We start from the raw sequence: 16,297 nt of genomic DNA on the forward strand, positions 1-16,297 counted from the left end.
ATTTTCATTTTATTTAATAAATGAAATATAAATAATAAATGAATGAATAATAATTTAATATATGAAATAATAAAAAGAAAAGAAAGATAAATAATAAAGAAATATGATGTATTTAATATATAATATAATTTATTATCAAATATAATAATATCAAATGATGATTTATTTTTATTTCAAAATATTTTGCATCAATAAAAATGTTGCTAAATATTTTGCATCATTAAATTTTGCGCTTTTTTTATTGCGCTTTTTTTATTTGTTTCAATAAAATTTGCATCCTTTATTTTTTTTCATTCTTTTCTTCTTTTATCATCTCTTTTGTTTTATTACACTTTATCTTCTTTCTTTTTATATTCTCTCCTTTCTACTTTTATTCTTTCTTCATCATATCAAACTTCTTACTTTCTTTTTATTCTTTTATATCATTCATTCTCTTCTTTTTCAATTATTTGCTTTTTTCGTTGTCATTTTCTTCTATCATCAGTTATCATTGTTTTATTATGAAAGTATTGACATAGTGATATAACTCTTTATTATTATAAAGTCTTCAATGTTTTGTGATTATTTTATTTTTTATATTCTTCTTCTATCATTTTATTATCTTCTTTAATCTTTTCTTTTTATTGTATAATATTCTCCATTTTGTATATCTATTTCATTCTTTTATTCTACAATACATTCTGCTTTTTTAATTATTCATATATCTTTTATAGTTGTATTTCATTTTCTTATAACCCTTTATCTGATTCTTATAGCCATCATAATTTCTATGATTTTAACTAACTTGTGATGTTTTATTTATCTTAGGATTTAATCTCAAATTTAAATAGAAATAAATGAAATAAAGTGTATATTCAATAAAAAATAATTAAAAATATTCATAAGAAGTTAATATACAATGAACAAATTGGAATAATGAAAGTATTACAATTAGAAATATATTCAATAAACATTATTATTAAAAAACATGAAATATCTAATATTTTAAACATTCGAATCTGACAATCCTTAAAAGAAGAACCTTCTAATGTGAATATGTTTTAAATGAGTTATATAATAGAAACAAATGATATTAAATTCACACAAATAATCATTTCATATTACTCATAAAATCCAATTGTGGAATATCTTTTAATTGATATTTTTTATTTATATTCTTAAAGCAAATAACAAAAATACAAAGAAAAATCGTTTAAAAAAATATTCATTTAAAATCCAAATTTTGTTTTTGCAAAGAAATAAATCATTAACAATCCAAAAGATGTAGCAACTACACCACCCACTGCAAATAAAGGCTTTTTTCTATCAGCCTCTGTCATTGATATTGACTTATCAACTATAACCATTCCACCAGCAATCATAACGAAAAATATAGATGCACAGATTCCCTCAACAACATATTGCCCGTTGTGTCTTCCTTTCATGATAGTTTCAGGTTTAATATTTCCATATTTATCAATAACACTTCCTGTTCCAGGAGGTTCAATAATAATATCATAGAATATTCCTGCCATAATAATGGCATAAGAAACTAATATGAATGAAAAAATATTCTTTTGAAAGAATCTTGTTATTGTTGAAGCCATTCTTTTTTTTATTTTTTAATTTTTTTAGATTTCTTTTAATTTTTCCTTTATTTTTTGATATTTATAAATTTTTATAAGATTAAGTTTCCAAAACATCAAACTTTTCTTGAACAAAACTGAAAATAAGAAGTTTTAAATTTACTTTAAGGAATAAAAAAAAATAATAAGAAAAGATGATGACAATAATAAATCCATTAATAACTATTAGTAATCACAAAAAACCGAAATAAAAAGAAGAAAGCTATTAATTCCAAGAATGAGTTTCAAATAAAATACATAACAATCATAGAAGACATGATACTCAAGGTAAGAGAAAAGGGTTATACCAATTTTAGTCCAAGTTAGTCAAAAGTTAAAGAGATTAATAATGATTACGTGGTACAGTTAATTGAACTTCTATTTCCTTTATCAAATTAATAATCATAAATCATATGTCTAGACTATATAAAAGCTCATTAGCTAAGTTCTTAGCAAAAATTCATCAACTACCAATTACTAATTGTGAGAGTATGACTGTTCCATCATCTCCATTGAGAAAAAAAACAAAGGAGCTGTTAAAAGAAACTTTTAGTGTTGATGAAATTAATGAATTAATGGAAATGGTTAAATTTTCTCATCAACCAAAACGTTTATTAGATGAAATGGAAATAGAAAAAATAAAAGAAGCCAGAAAGATTTCAAAAGAAGATAAGTTGGGATGTAAAGTTCAGTCTTCTCATTGTAATTTGTTTAATGAAGATATCTCAAAACAAGAAAAACATTGTGTCAGAAGTTCTTTAAAATGTAAACAAAAAGATTTACTTAAAAGTTCAATAACAGAAATAAAGAAGACAAAAGAAAGTGCTCCTCATGTTCACCATTAATAAATAATAATAGATAATATCTTAACTTGTTTGTAAGTTAGTTTCTCTATGAATTTCTATCATTTTCTTTTTATTAAAAATATAAATTTTTAAACTTAAAATATTTTTTTGTATTTACATGCATCAAAATTCTTCATTTACTGATAGATTAATTATCATTCAAACTAAAACAACAAAAATACAAAAGATTGCGTTTCAACCAAAACAAATACAATTCCCTTCATTTTCTATAATTAAAAGTGAAATAAAAAATAATATAACTTCTTTTTTATATGGTTTGTTATTGGATAGAGTAATTCTTTTTAAAAAAAAAAGAGCATAAAAGCTTACTTATAGAAATTCCATTAGATGGTTTTGGTAATAAACAACGAAGAGTTATTAAAATATTTAGAGAATTAATAGAGTTAAAAGAGTTTCATAGAATATTATTTTCTAAATTCCCATTATTATCAAAAACTTTACAAATGTTTCAAGAAATGTTTGTATGTATTCAAAACAATAATACTTATACAATAACTGATTCTTTCACAACAAAGAATTTAGTCTTATTACTTATTTGTGATGGTTATGATTGTGAAGAATTTTTTACTTTATTTAATAAACCAATTAATTATGATTTGACTCAATACTTTGGAAGTGATTTGGCTCGTTTAACTCAAGAATATTTTAGTTTTCAATTGGAACCTCATTTACCATTTTTCTTCAAATATCCAATTCTTTTTGAACCTCATTCATTTGTATTAGAAAAAGATTTATCTTCTCCTATCAAACAAGTACTTTTTTCTCCTCTTTCATTTGTTCTACCATTATTAAAAGATGCTTCTGTTTTTAGACAATATATTCCGTCTAATTTTCAATATAATTATTCAAAAATAACAGAAAGTGTTATTGGATATTCATTCGGTGAACTTCTAGTAAAGTTAAAATCAAATCATCCAAGAAGGACAAATCAAACACTTAATACTTTAATTGATAAATTGGCTCAACAACTTAAAAACATTAAAAAACCTATCGTATGTTATTTGCATAATAAATTCTTTATTGAATGTTATAATTATAAAGATATTATTCCAATTGATCTTTCAAAACTTGGGATATATCCTGAAATGGAAATAAAAGGGAGTGGGTCAGTAGGAATAGTATATCGTTCGAAGTGTGGTAAATATGCAATAAAAAGATGTAACTCACAAAGACTTGCATCAACATTGAGAGAGGTTAGAGTCTTAAGAATGTTAAACCATCTAAATATACTTAAGTTTATAGCATATTCACCAAATACTATAGTTACTGAATGGTGTTATTATGGTACATTGGATAATTTTATTAAACAAAAAAATTTTAGTCATCATCTTTTGCCACTACCATATTTCTTTCATTTAGTTTCTCAATTTAACAATGGAATGAATTATTTATTAAAAGACGTTCAATTAGTTCATAGAGACATAAAATACCAAAACATCCTCATTACTGTTGACCCAAACTCAAGTGAACCAGAACCAATGAACCTTTTACTCAAAATTGCTGATTTTAATACCTCACGAGAAATTAGTGATATAATGAAAACTCAATTGGGAACAGAAGGTATGATGGCTCCAGAAATAAAAATGGATCTTTTTATACTTCTAAAGCAGAAATAGTTCCTATTGGGTTATTTCTTCATTTTCTCCTATCTGGTGTTTCTCATCCTAAACCAAATTTGAAAATAGGGTCTGAAACTATTTATGAAGTTTCATTTTGTGAAGTAACACGTAGAATTAATCCATATTTATATGATGCTATGTATGAACTTATTTCTATGATGGTTGTCAGTAGATTAGATAAGAGAATTGATTGGGAAGAATATTTACTTAGATATTCTATGATTCATAATAGTTTTACAAATGAAAATATGAATAATGAATAATTAAACAAATGACTTTGTGTTAATTACCAAATACCATCCTTTAGTTGTACTAAAGAAGTGTTATTTTTCTTGAAGAAAAATAATTATTTTTTTGTTTCATTGATTTTCAATCCTTCTTTTTCTTGGATGAAAAAAAAAACAATCCTCTCCTTATAATAGAAGTAAACATTATATTTTACCAATTTATCATATTGTTTGTTAAATTGAATATATATGTCATTAATAATTTATAAATATACTAAAAACTATGATAGTTCTAATGAATCTTTTTAAGTATATCAATAATTAATAAAAATAATTAAAATAATACAATGAAAATATATGATTTGATAAACGATATTTAATATTAATGTTTTGAATTTAAATAAAGAAATATAATTTTTGTTCTAAAAATATGAAATAATAAGAGTAATATAATTTTTTGTTTAGTTGTGAATAATAAAAACCTGTATAAAATACACTTTAGTGCCATTTCACAATCAATGCATTTTAATATAATTTTGACTATATCTAATAACTCTATAAACAAAGGTTAATAAAAGAACAAATGTAACAAACTTAAACTCTAATTAAAAGAAGTTATTCAAATATATGTATTAATTATTGATCAAAACATAAGTCAAATTAAATGTTATACGCACGAGAAAAAGAATAATTTTCATATTAATTAAAAAAAATATATGAACTTATATTGAGTTGAAAAAAATAGAGCTAATTATGCTATTAACACAACCAACTAATTAATCAAATAAACAAATTGAATTAATAAAAAATTATAATAATTGAAGGTTTGAAAAATAAAAAAAGATGTATATGACAGATATATTTATCATTAGAATTATAAACATTGGTAAGTATTAAATTGAAAAAAAGTAATTTAACAGGGAATATTCAAATCAATTATTTGTCTAATTATTCCAACATTGTTTTTTTCTATTTTTTGGAACAATGCTATTTATAATAGCATTTGTAATTATTGTATTTATGAAAATAACGTCAGGATATTTTTGTTGTAGAAATTTTATCGAAGAATAAAAACTACCTTATATTCAATCCATAATTTTTTTTATTTAATGTCATAACATTTCTGTAATTGTTTCATTCATTCTGTAGGTTGTTAAAGATGGTATGACTATTATTGGTCTAACAAGAAATAAAATAAAATAATTATATTTTAGAATAAAAAGTAAAATGAAATACCATTTAGAAAAAATGTATAGACTCTGTTGTTGTAAAAATCTTAAATTTATAATTATTTTGAACAATACTGATGATATGATGAGGCAAAGGAGAAAAAAACTATTTTTAGTCAAGAACTTCAAAAAATGAATAGGAAAATTTATGTGGACGAATTAAAATACGGTATGGATTTCCATAACTAATTAAATTTATAAAGAAGATATAATAAAAATAGATTTATCAGCAAGGGCAACTTAAAATAAAGTATCCAGAACTAAGAAAAAAAAGAATCAGGAATAATTTAAATATTATAAAAGTTCTAGAAAATGACTTAAAACAAAAAAAAAGAAAAGATTGAAAAAAGAACGAACAACTGGAAATGAATACTACCCCATGGACAGTGAGTTTGACGATTACGATGAATCATTAGTAGAAATTAAAATAATCTTTATTGGAATTGATAAAAACCCACCACAAAAATTAGTTGATTTATATATTCAATCAATTGTAAGCGCTCCTACTACATCAGCTGCTGATGGTGATGATATTAAACCTTGTATTACTGATGTTAAAGGTGTTCAAACCAAATTAACACTTACATGTTCTGGTTTGTATATTTTTTGTTTTTAAATGTAAAGTGTTTTAATTTACATCTATATTGAACGTTTGTAATAACAAACTGATAGACGGAAAAGACAAATATCGTTCATTGACAACAACATATTTTAAAAACGCAAGTAAAGTGTTTTTAACATATAGCTTAACAAATGGTGATTCTGTTAGAACATTACAAAGTTGGTTAAAAGAAATTCAAAGATATTGTGATCCTGATGTAGATGTAGGAATTTTAGGATTTGGTGTTGAAAGTGAAGAGAACAAAGAAATTTTCAATTCAGGTAAATCTTTTGCAGATGAAAATCGATTTGACCATTATTTAGTTAATTTAAATGATAAAGATAATGCAATTCAATTTTTAAAAACAATGATAGAAAAACATGTACCAATAGAACAAAAAACTGAACAAACACCATTTCCAGAGAAAAAGTCTGGATGTTGTGTTCTATTATGATTGTAATGATTTTAATGTAATGGATGTTTATGAATTTTTTGGTTCTTATTATGTCTTTTTTTTTGTTTTCTTTATTTTCTTTTCGGTTATTATCAAAAAAAAAAAATCTTTTTTTTAAAAGAGAACTTGGAATCATTAAAAAATCTTTTCTTTTTTTATATTAGTGTAATGACTGAAACAGAACTAAATCAACAAAATATTCATGACCTTCAACAATTGTGCCAACAACTACTCTTTCAGTTAAATGATTCTGATAATGAAAAATTGAAAACTAAAATAGAAATGCAATCAGCATTAAAAGAATTAAATGAAGAAAATGAACAACTAAAAACACAAATATTGGTTCTCAATCAAAAAAGGTTTGATTTAGAACATTCACTTCATGTAAATGAATCAGAAAAAATAGAAATTCAAAAACAATTTGAAAAAGAGGTTGAAGTACTTAATGAAAAAGTAAAGAAAGTCAAAGAGAAAAAGAAAGCTATTAATAAAACTGTTAATGACTTACAAAATAAAATCAACTTTAATAAAATTCAAAGTATCTCTTTAAATGAAACATTAAAAAGTCAAATAAGTAAAAGTGTTAAATTTGAAAAACAAATTAATGAATTAATGAATCAAATTACATATATAAAAAACAGTTTTAAGTATATAAATGAAATTATAAATGATAAAGAGTTATTTGAAAATAATCAAAATGATTTTCAATTAATTAATGATAATGAATTAAAAGGATTAATATTACAAACTTTTCATATGGTTCAAAAACAAGTTAATGATTTAAAAATGTCAGAGTCTAAAACTATTCTATTTCAACAAGAAAATGAACAATTAAAGAATTTAATAGAACAAAAAAATACTAAACTTGAAGAGTTAAAAAAATGTAAAAAAGAATTTATTGAAGAAAATACTTATTTAAAAGGAGAAAATAAAGAATTAAATGGTATTATTAAAGAACAACAAAAACAAATTGAAAGTCTTAAAAAAGAAAACATATGTATAAAATATGAAAATGAAATCAAAGAAGAAAAAGAACAAATAAATAAATATGATGAAATGAGTTTTAACATTAATTTAACAAGAATTGAAAAAAAATTTAATTGTAAAGTTGGTTATTTAAATGGTGGTATTATTTTTGATAATTATCATATCTTTAAATTTAAATCAATTCAAAAAGATGAACATATTTGTATTATTAATGAAGGATTTCCTGTTAAAATTCATTTATGTGAAAATAAAGAACAAATTATTATTCCTTTTGAAGATAATGATAAACAATTAAAATTAAAAGGAGGAAATGAAGTTATTATTGGGTTTAATGATGAAATTATAAATATTGGTAAAGAATGTAGCCTAACCTTTATAGACTATTCTCCATTTTGTAGAATACATATGTTTGATGGTATTATTGATTCAAAAAATAGTATTTTTCAACATGAATGTTTTGTTACAGTTTTTGATAAAAAGAAATCTGTTGAACCATTAATGATTGGAGGTCATGTTATTCAACCAGGAAAAGATTTACTTGAAATTATTAATATTAATTCTATTTCTAAACCATTAATTGTATTAACTGTAGAGTCAATAGAAACTCCAACAAAATCAATGGATGCTTATTCAATGCAAACTGTTTTTAAACCTAAAATAAAAGAAGGAGAATATTTTTATATTGACTCAACACTAACATATACTTCAGAAGGTATTCCTTATATGTTTCCAATTCCTTATAAAGATGAATCTTCATATTTAATATATTTTATAAGACCAGGATATTCAAATGATTATATAACAATACAAGTAATTGAACAAATTGATTAAATTTTAATTTATTTATTATTTTTTTCTTTTGAGTCTAATATCTTTTTAATTTATTTGATTCTTCTTCTTATGTCAAACTCAGTTCATTACTTTTTAAGGATAAAACCTTACACCGAAATATCTTCTTTATCAGAATTTAATTCAATTATTAAAACAAATTCTCGTGTGGTTGTTGATTTCTATGTAACTTGGTGTGGTCCTTGTAAAATGATTAGCCCAATCTTTATTGAACTTGCACAAGACTATCCCCTTATTAAATGCATCAAAGTAAATGTAGATGCTGCTCCTGAAATAGCAAGACAATGTAATATTCGTTCAATGCCAACTTTTAGATTTTATAGACAAGGAGGGTTGGTAAAAGAATTTACTGGAGCTAATCCATCTCATTTAAAATATGAATTTTCCCATCTCTAATAATAACATTTTTTTTATTATACTTGTGTTATTGAAATATTTTTTTTTTCTAAAATAAACTTCAATTTGAAAATAAAGAATCAAAATTAAAGAATAAAGAAAAAATAATCGAGTTTTTCCATCTTTAAAAATTAAAGCCAATCAATCAAATCTTCTATCCTTCTTTTCAAAAAAATATTTTAGTTCTTCTTTAATGTTAGTACAACTAGTAGAATAAAAATATTAACAATAACTTAAAATAACTGAAGTTAATAACATTTTTATTAATTACTATAAAAGAAATTTGTTATGAGATAAAAAGAAAAAATAAAAAGAATAAAAAAAAATAGTTCTGTGAACTAAAAAAATAGAAACAAAATAGGTAATGAGTATCATTAGTCTTATATTATTAGTCACATTAACCCGTGCTTTTACCACTGAAATTGCTGGAGGAAAAATGGAATGTTTTATGGAGAAAATAGAAAAAGGAACACATATTGCAATTTATTATCAAGTTATTGAAGGAGGAAATAACGATATTAATTTTGTTATGTATAATCCAAATGGACAAATATTTGTTGAAGAAAAAAGACAATCAAGTGGAATGGTAGATAAAGATGCATTATATTCTGGTGAACATAAAATCTGTTTAGATAATAGTTATGCATCATTCAGTACAACTAAAACAGTTGCTTTGTTTATGGATTTTTCTTCACAAGATACTATTGCAAATCAAGAACAAGCTGATAAAGTTGAAAATTTAGCCAATGAATTAAATCATCTTCTTACACATGCTAGAATTGAAGTTGTTATGTTACAATTAAAGTCACAAATTCATCAAGAGAGTTTGTTTTTATTTTAACCTAACATATTTACTCTATTGATAATACTTATATAATTAGTGCTTCAACAAGCCTATTCATGGAGTTCATATCTTTTTGTTCTTCAAGCTATTTTAATTTTGGGAATGTCTCTTGTTCAAACATACTTCATTAAGAAATACTTTGAAGTAAAAAGAACCATTTAATTTAATTTCCTTATATCATCTTGTTATTCTATTAGTTCAATTCAATAATATTTTACTCTCTTTAATAAATTGTTATATATATCGTAAATTAAAAAATGAATTTTTTTGTTAAAAAATATTAGAATAGAATCATTTTCAAGAAGACTCTTTTGTTTACATAGAAGAGAAAGGAACTTTATAATGAAGTCCATTATATTCTTAAGGGTTTACAACAAAACCACAAAGATCTATAAAAGAAGAGTGTATGTCATCTCATCAATATGATTTTCTTTTCAAAATTCTAATTGTTGGAGACTCTGGAGTTGGAAAGACAGCTATTTTACAACGATATTGTAATAATACATTTGATGAAAGATATATTTCAACAATTGGAGTTGATTTTAAACCGATGATATTAAATGTTGGTGAAAGAACAATTAAATTACAAATATGGGATACTGCTGGTCAAGAAAGATTTATGAATATAACTGCTGCATATTTTAGAAATACTACTGCTGTAATAATTGTTTATGATGTTAATAATCGAGATTCACTAAGTAAAGTATATTCATGGTATGGAGAAGTAAATGAAAAAACAACGCAACAAAATCCAGTAATATTTTTAGTAGGTAATAAAAAAGATGAAAATTTAAATTCATTAATTGATATTGAAGAAGCAAAAAATATTGCATCTAAATTAGGTAATATTAAAGTAATGGAATGTAGTGCTAAAGATAATATTGGAATTAAAGAACTTTTTGGGAGTCTTGTTGATACTATTTTAGAAAAAATAGATAATAATTCATATTTACCAAAAGAAAGTCAATACGTCGATGGACTAACTATAGGTGAAAAAAAAGAATCAAACTGCTGTTAATTAAAAATAAGAAATAGTTTATTAAAAATTCATATATTAAACTATTATGCCATTTCAATTAAAAGAATTTTGAAAATATTATTTTAAATATTTTTATCAATTAAACAATTTTTCAAAATGAAAAATCTTTTATTTTTTCTGATTTTAATTTTTTTAAAAAAGGAAAATATTAAAAAAACCCTATTTTTTAAAAACAATCAAAAACAATCAGTTATGAAGAGAGATATTAAACACAGTAAGAAGAGAATTGACCTTGAAGAAATTATTAACCCATTAAATGGAAAACCTTATAGTGAAAATTATTTTAAATTACAAGAAAAAATAAATGCATTACCAGTGAAACAATATGAAAAAGAAGTTATTAATGAATTAAAAAAAAATAGAGTACTTATTCTTGAAGGAGCAACTGGATCAGGAAAAACAACTCAAATTCCTAAATTTTGTTTAAATCCAGAAATTTGTGGTGGGAAAGGTGTTTGTTGTACACAACCAAGAAGGGTTGCAGCTATTTCTGTTGCTCAAAGAGTTGCAGAAGAAATGGATGTTCAATTAGGAGAAGAAGTAGGTTATTGTGTACGTTTTGATGATTGTAGAAGTGATAAAACGAAATTAACATATATGACTGATGGTATGTTATTGAGAGAATTAATGGGAGATCCTAAAATTCAAAAGTATGGAGTTATTTTACTTGATGAAGCACATGAACGTACAGTATCAACAGATATATTATTTGGTGTATTAAAATCATTATTAGAAGAACGAGAAGATTTAAAAATTGTTGTTATGAGTGCTACTTTAGAAGCTACAAAATTTAAAGAATATTTTGATAATGCACCTAATATGTCTGTTGAAGGAAGAACATACCCTGTAACAATTAATTATAGTAGATATCCAGAAAATGACTATTTTGAAGCTGCAGTTAAAGTTGTTTCTAAAATTGATAATGAACCAGAAGGTGATGTTTTAATTTTTATGACTGGTGAAGAAGAAATTGAAGAAATGGTTGCAAGAATCAATTCAATGAAAACAAAAAGTCATATGATTGCTTTACCTCTCTATTCTGCTTTACCACAACAAGAACAACAACGTGTTTTTGAGAAAGTTAATGGAAGAAAAGTAATTGTTTCAACAAATATTGCAGAGACATCAGTTACTATTGATGGAATTGTTTATGTTATTGATACTGGTTATGTTAAACAAAAAGTATATCTTCCATCTACTCGTGTTGAAACATTACAAGTAACTGCAATCAGTCAAGCTGCTGCTCAACAACGAGCTGGAAGAGCTGGAAGAACTAGACCAGGTCAATGTTATCGATTATATACTGAAAAAGGATTTAATGAATCATTACCTAAACAAACTGTTCCTGAAATGTTAAGAACAAGTCTTGCAAGTGTTATTTTACATATGAAGAAAATAGGAATTAAGGATATCCTTCATTTTGATTATCTTGATGCACCATCTCCACAAGTAATGGTTAGAGCATTAGAACAATTATATTATCTTAACGCTTTAGATGATAAAACAAATCTAACTGAAATTGGTTCAAAAATTTCTGAAATACCTGTTGACCCTCAATTAGCAGTAACACTAATTGCATCAATTGACTATAATGTTGTTGATGAAATATCAACAATAGTATCTTTACTTAATGTTCCTAGTATATTTTATAGACCTAAGGAACAAGAAGAAAAGTCAAAGGCTGATGCTGCAAAAGCATATTTTAATGACCATGAAAGTGATCATATTACATTATTAAATACATACAATGCATGGATAGAAAATGGAAAAGATTCAAAATGGGCATGGAATAATTATGTTAATCAAAGGGCATTAAAACAAGCTGAGTCAATTAAAAACCAACTATTAGGAATTCTATACAGAATGGGAGTTAAACAACAACAAAAACCTATTGAAGATGTTAGAAAAAGAAAAGAATTGATTCGAAAGGCTTTATGCAAAGGATTCTTTATGCAAAGTGCTCATCAAGTTAAAGGAGGATATCAAATAGTTTGTGATAATAGAATTGTTTTGTTACATCCATCTAGTTGTATTGGAAAGAGAGAGTGGATTCTTTATAATGAATATGTTATGACAAAGAGAGAATATGTTCGTACTGCATCTTCAATTCAACCTGAATGGTTATTTGAAGCATCTCCAAAATATTTTGCACAATTAGATAAATTTAAAGAATCGGAAACAACAAGAGCATTAAAACGAGTGAAAAGAGCAATGAATTGATTGATTTTTTTGTTATATATACAAAGATGTTGAATGTTAAAGATAAGTGCCAATGGTGCAAATTAAAAATAGAAAAAAGAAAAAAGGTTAAAAAGAACTTAAAATTTCTTACCATTAGATGTCTGATAATCCTCAAAGGAAATATAATATTGAAGCACATGCCTTTGTCCCAAAGAATAAAAGAGCTCCAGAAGTTATTGTTGCACCTCCAGGATTTCCAGCTGAATATCTTGAAATGTTTAATTCTGCAGATAACGATACAAAGAAAAGTATTATTGAACAATTTCAAAGTATTCAACAAGAAGAGTTGGAAAATAATCTTATTCCAACTGATGAAGATTTGTTAGAGTACAACAATAATGATATTGAACTTTATGAAGAAATTGGAGAAGACGTTAACCTTCCTCAACCTCCCAAACAAAGAATTGAAATTTCAAGAAAAAGTTTTGAAGAAAGTCTTACAAATTTAAAACCAAAACATGAAAAAGGTATTTCATTTATACAGGCAAAAGAGAAAATATCAAATATATCAAAAATGTTAGGTTTAAATGTTTCTGCTTTAATGTTAGTTTCAGCTTCTAAATACGTCGAAGATCAAATGAATGATAATGAATATTATTCTTTCTTCTTAGCTTATTTGAGTTATACCCATCCTGAGTATTTTTCATGAGAATGACGTTTATTTTTTAATTTAATTGTAAGAAATAATTTCATTTTTTGTTATTATTTAATAAAAAAAAAATAAAAGATTTCAAATTCATTTATTTCTTCTTTTTAGTAATGAACGAAAGAACTACCGTCACAACTAACACAATAATTGTTGTAATAAATAATTGTGGTTTATTAAAGTTGTAAGTTGAATCAAATGAAAGAATAGGTGTTACTTGTGAAATATAAAGATCAATTCCAGTTCCTACAACAATAGTTGTTGATTCCATTGTACCTGGATGAGTTTGAAGGGTATCAATATCAAGATCAATTTCTTTTGTTACTAAGTTTTCTTTAGTTATATTGAGATTTGCTGAATAAGGAAGTTCTCCCATTTCAGCATCTTCACGTGTCATTTCAAATGGTGCTTTTGTTCCAAGTAGTCTGCGTGGATTAAGTATGTAAATATGTTTTTGTGAATAAATAACAAATGCTTTTTGTGATACTCCTAAAGAAGAAATAGAGATTGTAGCAATATCAATGAAATAAGGAATTGTTGTTGATTTTATGTTAGTTGCAATTTCTGGAAGATGATAAACATCATAAGAAGTTGCTTTCCAATCAGTTTCTTTTTCCCACATTTCAATTGTTAAAATAACGGTATTTTTAGGGGTGTTAATAAAACATGCTGCAAGTCCTTGACTTAATACACATTCAGTCTTCAATGCTCCTTGAGGTAATTTAACACTTGAAATAACTTTACCTGTAATTATTTCAGTTACTTGAATTGTATTTTCATCAACAATAATTGCTAATGACTTTAATGCAAATGGAACTTTGACACTTCTATCAATTTGAGCTTTCCCAACAACACCATTAACTTCTTCTGGACTTACAGTGAAAATTTGTTTAGACTTATAATTTCTTCTTGGAATAGCAGTTTTATTCTTAATTTGATAAAGTTCTGTATTAGATGCAATAAATTTACCATCTACATTACTACCAATTGAATAAACATTATTATTAATATCAATAACAATAACCCCTCCTTCAATCTTCTTTGCAACTTTAATTTTTGGGGTTTTAATGATGTTATTAGTAATAATATTTCCTGACATATCAACAACACCAATTTCTTCTTGTAACAATTCTTTTGTAACTTTATCTTCAGAATAAATTCGTTCATCATAATTACTAAATAAAATATATTCTCCTGTTCCTATAACTGATTTTATAAAAACTTCCTCATTATTTAAAAGAGCGTAGATATTGCCTGATTTTCTTATAAAACAAAAAACTCCTCTTGTTATAAGAGAATTAACAATAATTGTGTCATCTCGTTCAAAAACAACCTCTTTTGCTCTATTTAAAACACGAATTTTACCTTTATTAACTTGAACACAAACACGTTCATTTTGTGCGTCACAATCAGTTTCTGAAGCATAATCTTCTTTAATGAAATACTTCTTTAAATATGAATAATCTTCAACTTTAATAGGAGTTTGTTCTTTTATTGACAAAATACCATCCGAAGTCATAATTCCATCTTTCATCAACCTTATAATACCTTTTTGGTTTATTGAAGTTATTAATGAACCATCTCTAAGAGCTCTTTTTTCCATTATGTTATCCTTTAATAAATAAAGGAAATCACTAGCCTCAATATCTTGTGCAGTAATATCGATGGTATATTCTAATTCACCTCTTGAATCAAAATATGAGATAGAGTCATTATATAAAACAAAAACACCCAGTGTTGAGGCAGTAACTTTTTTACCATTTTTACCAATACTTCTTCTCCAAGCTATTTAATAATTAAAAACCATCATTTAAAACGTTAAATAAAAAAATTCATCACCAATAAAAAACTTAATGAAAAAAAAAGTTAATAAACAAACCAATATGTCCTTTAATATCACTTTTAGAGAGAATTCCTTCTTCTGTTGAATAAAAGAAAATGTCTTTATTTATTGCAACATTGTCAACAGTTCCTAGTCCTTTTTTATAGTACTGATTTTCAACACGAATAGAATTAGTACAAATTACAATTGCAATGAATATAAGAGGGTTAATCATTTTTACTTTTTCAGTTTTTATTTTTTCTTTTTTTTAAAGACAGAAATAATTTAGAATAAATTTATTGATTTTCACAGTAATTCTTATGCGTTAAGACTATTAGTACTTGAACTTTTATTCTTTATAAGAAGCCTTTCCTTTGTGTAAAAAATATCTATTATTTCTTTAAGTTCTTTAGAATATGAACTTTTAATGAGGTAGTTATTGGTAGTGAGTGATTGTAAATTTTTGAATTAGTAAGTCAGACAGAAGATTATAGTACTAATCATACTAACTAAATGACTAATTAAATGGTGGATATAAAACCACCAATTATAGTCCAATTCTTTTTAAACCCCAAAAACTAGAATTGCTATATTTCTAAAATGATTTACAGTCTATGAGCAATATATTAATGACAATAACAATCTAGTCTTAATATTTGTATCAAAAACAAATGTTATGAATTATTTAATAATTAGAGAAGTTGTTAAAAGTACTGTTATGTTTTCATGTTATTCTTAATATTTTCAAAAAGTTGTTCTGTATTTAAGAAAAATGAGAGTTTTGTAGGGTACAAACTCGCAAATTACCATAGTTACAATAAAGAAAAACAATAAGAAAATATTAAGAATTAAAAAGAAAACTATTAATAGTTT

At 24.5% G+C, this 16,297-nt stretch overlaps 11 protein-coding genes across 11 annotated transcripts, besides 1 other annotated feature; 9 read left to right on the top strand and 2 right to left on the bottom strand.

The window, feature by feature from the left end:
- Positions 1–896: 896 nt before the first annotated feature.
- Positions 897–1,151: a repeat region.
- Positions 1,152–1,208: 57 nt separating this feature from the next.
- On the bottom strand, positions 1,209–1,586 carry EHI_096150 (uncharacterized protein; the record flags this gene model as incomplete). The annotated part of the gene is made up of 1 exon (XM_651897.1): positions 1,209–1,586. One exon carries the CDS (start codon positions 1,584–1,586, stop codon positions 1,209–1,211), a length of 378 nt encoding a protein of 125 aa, XP_656989.1.
- A 431-nt stretch (positions 1,587–2,017) lies between these two features.
- Positions 2,018–2,449, top strand: EHI_096160 (uncharacterized protein; the record flags this gene model as incomplete). Its single annotated transcript, XM_651898.1, has 1 exon — positions 2,018–2,449. One exon carries the CDS (start codon positions 2,018–2,020, stop codon positions 2,447–2,449), a length of 432 nt encoding a protein of 143 aa, XP_656990.1.
- A 118-nt stretch (positions 2,450–2,567) lies between these two features.
- Positions 2,568–4,352, top strand: EHI_096170 (protein kinase domain containing protein; the record flags this gene model as incomplete). Its single annotated transcript, XM_651899.2, has 3 exons — positions 2,568–2,724; positions 2,786–4,030; positions 4,081–4,352. The coding sequence occupies 3 exons, from the start codon at positions 2,568–2,570 to the stop codon at positions 4,350–4,352; spliced, it is 1,674 nt and encodes a 557-aa protein (XP_656991.2).
- A 1,572-nt stretch (positions 4,353–5,924) lies between these two features.
- Positions 5,925–6,600, top strand: EHI_096180 (Ras family protein; the record flags this gene model as incomplete). The annotated part of the gene is made up of 2 exons (XM_651900.2): positions 5,925–6,138; positions 6,218–6,600. The coding sequence occupies 2 exons, from the start codon at positions 5,925–5,927 to the stop codon at positions 6,598–6,600; spliced, it is 597 nt and encodes a 198-aa protein (XP_656992.2).
- A 168-nt stretch (positions 6,601–6,768) lies between these two features.
- On the top strand, positions 6,769–8,418 carry EHI_096190 (uncharacterized protein; the record flags this gene model as incomplete). Its single annotated transcript, XM_651802.1, has 1 exon — positions 6,769–8,418. The coding sequence occupies one exon, from the start codon at positions 6,769–6,771 to the stop codon at positions 8,416–8,418; it is 1,650 nt and encodes a 549-aa protein (XP_656894.1).
- Positions 8,419–8,487: 69 nt separating this feature from the next.
- EHI_096200 (thioredoxin, putative) lies at positions 8,488–8,832 on the top strand (the record flags this gene model as incomplete). The annotated part of the gene is made up of 1 exon (XM_651803.1): positions 8,488–8,832. The coding sequence occupies one exon, from the start codon at positions 8,488–8,490 to the stop codon at positions 8,830–8,832; it is 345 nt and encodes a 114-aa protein (XP_656895.1).
- Positions 8,833–9,196: 364 nt separating this feature from the next.
- EHI_096210 (Coated vesicle membrane protein, putative) lies at positions 9,197–9,838 on the top strand (the record flags this gene model as incomplete). The annotated part of the gene is made up of 2 exons (XM_651804.1): positions 9,197–9,656; positions 9,714–9,838. The coding sequence occupies 2 exons, from the start codon at positions 9,197–9,199 to the stop codon at positions 9,836–9,838; spliced, it is 585 nt and encodes a 194-aa protein (XP_656896.1).
- Positions 9,839–10,082: 244 nt separating this feature from the next.
- EHI_096220 (Rab family GTPase) lies at positions 10,083–10,694 on the top strand (the record flags this gene model as incomplete). The annotated part of the gene is made up of 1 exon (XM_651805.1): positions 10,083–10,694. One exon carries the CDS (start codon positions 10,083–10,085, stop codon positions 10,692–10,694), a length of 612 nt encoding a protein of 203 aa, XP_656897.1.
- Positions 10,695–10,907: 213 nt separating this feature from the next.
- EHI_096230 (helicase, putative) lies at positions 10,908–12,935 on the top strand (the record flags this gene model as incomplete). Its single annotated transcript, XM_651806.1, has 1 exon — positions 10,908–12,935. One exon carries the CDS (start codon positions 10,908–10,910, stop codon positions 12,933–12,935), a length of 2,028 nt encoding a protein of 675 aa, XP_656898.1.
- A 118-nt stretch (positions 12,936–13,053) lies between these two features.
- On the top strand, positions 13,054–13,605 carry EHI_096240 (uncharacterized protein; the record flags this gene model as incomplete). The annotated part of the gene is made up of 1 exon (XM_651807.1): positions 13,054–13,605. One exon carries the CDS (start codon positions 13,054–13,056, stop codon positions 13,603–13,605), a length of 552 nt encoding a protein of 183 aa, XP_656899.1.
- A 91-nt stretch (positions 13,606–13,696) lies between these two features.
- Positions 13,697–15,659, bottom strand: EHI_096250 (uncharacterized protein; the record flags this gene model as incomplete). The annotated part of the gene is made up of 2 exons (XM_651808.1): positions 13,697–15,387; positions 15,482–15,659. 2 exons carry the CDS (start codon positions 15,657–15,659, stop codon positions 13,697–13,699), a joined length of 1,869 nt encoding a protein of 622 aa, XP_656900.1.
- Between the last annotated feature and the right edge of the window lie 638 nt (positions 15,660–16,297).

The sequence above is a fragment of the Entamoeba histolytica genome, genomic scaffold, assembly GCF_000208925.1.
Source record: "Entamoeba histolytica HM-1:IMSS scf_1104750517767 genomic scaffold, whole genome shotgun sequence".
Taxonomy (NCBI): domain Eukaryota; phylum Evosea; order Mastigamoebida; family Endamoebidae; genus Entamoeba; species Entamoeba histolytica.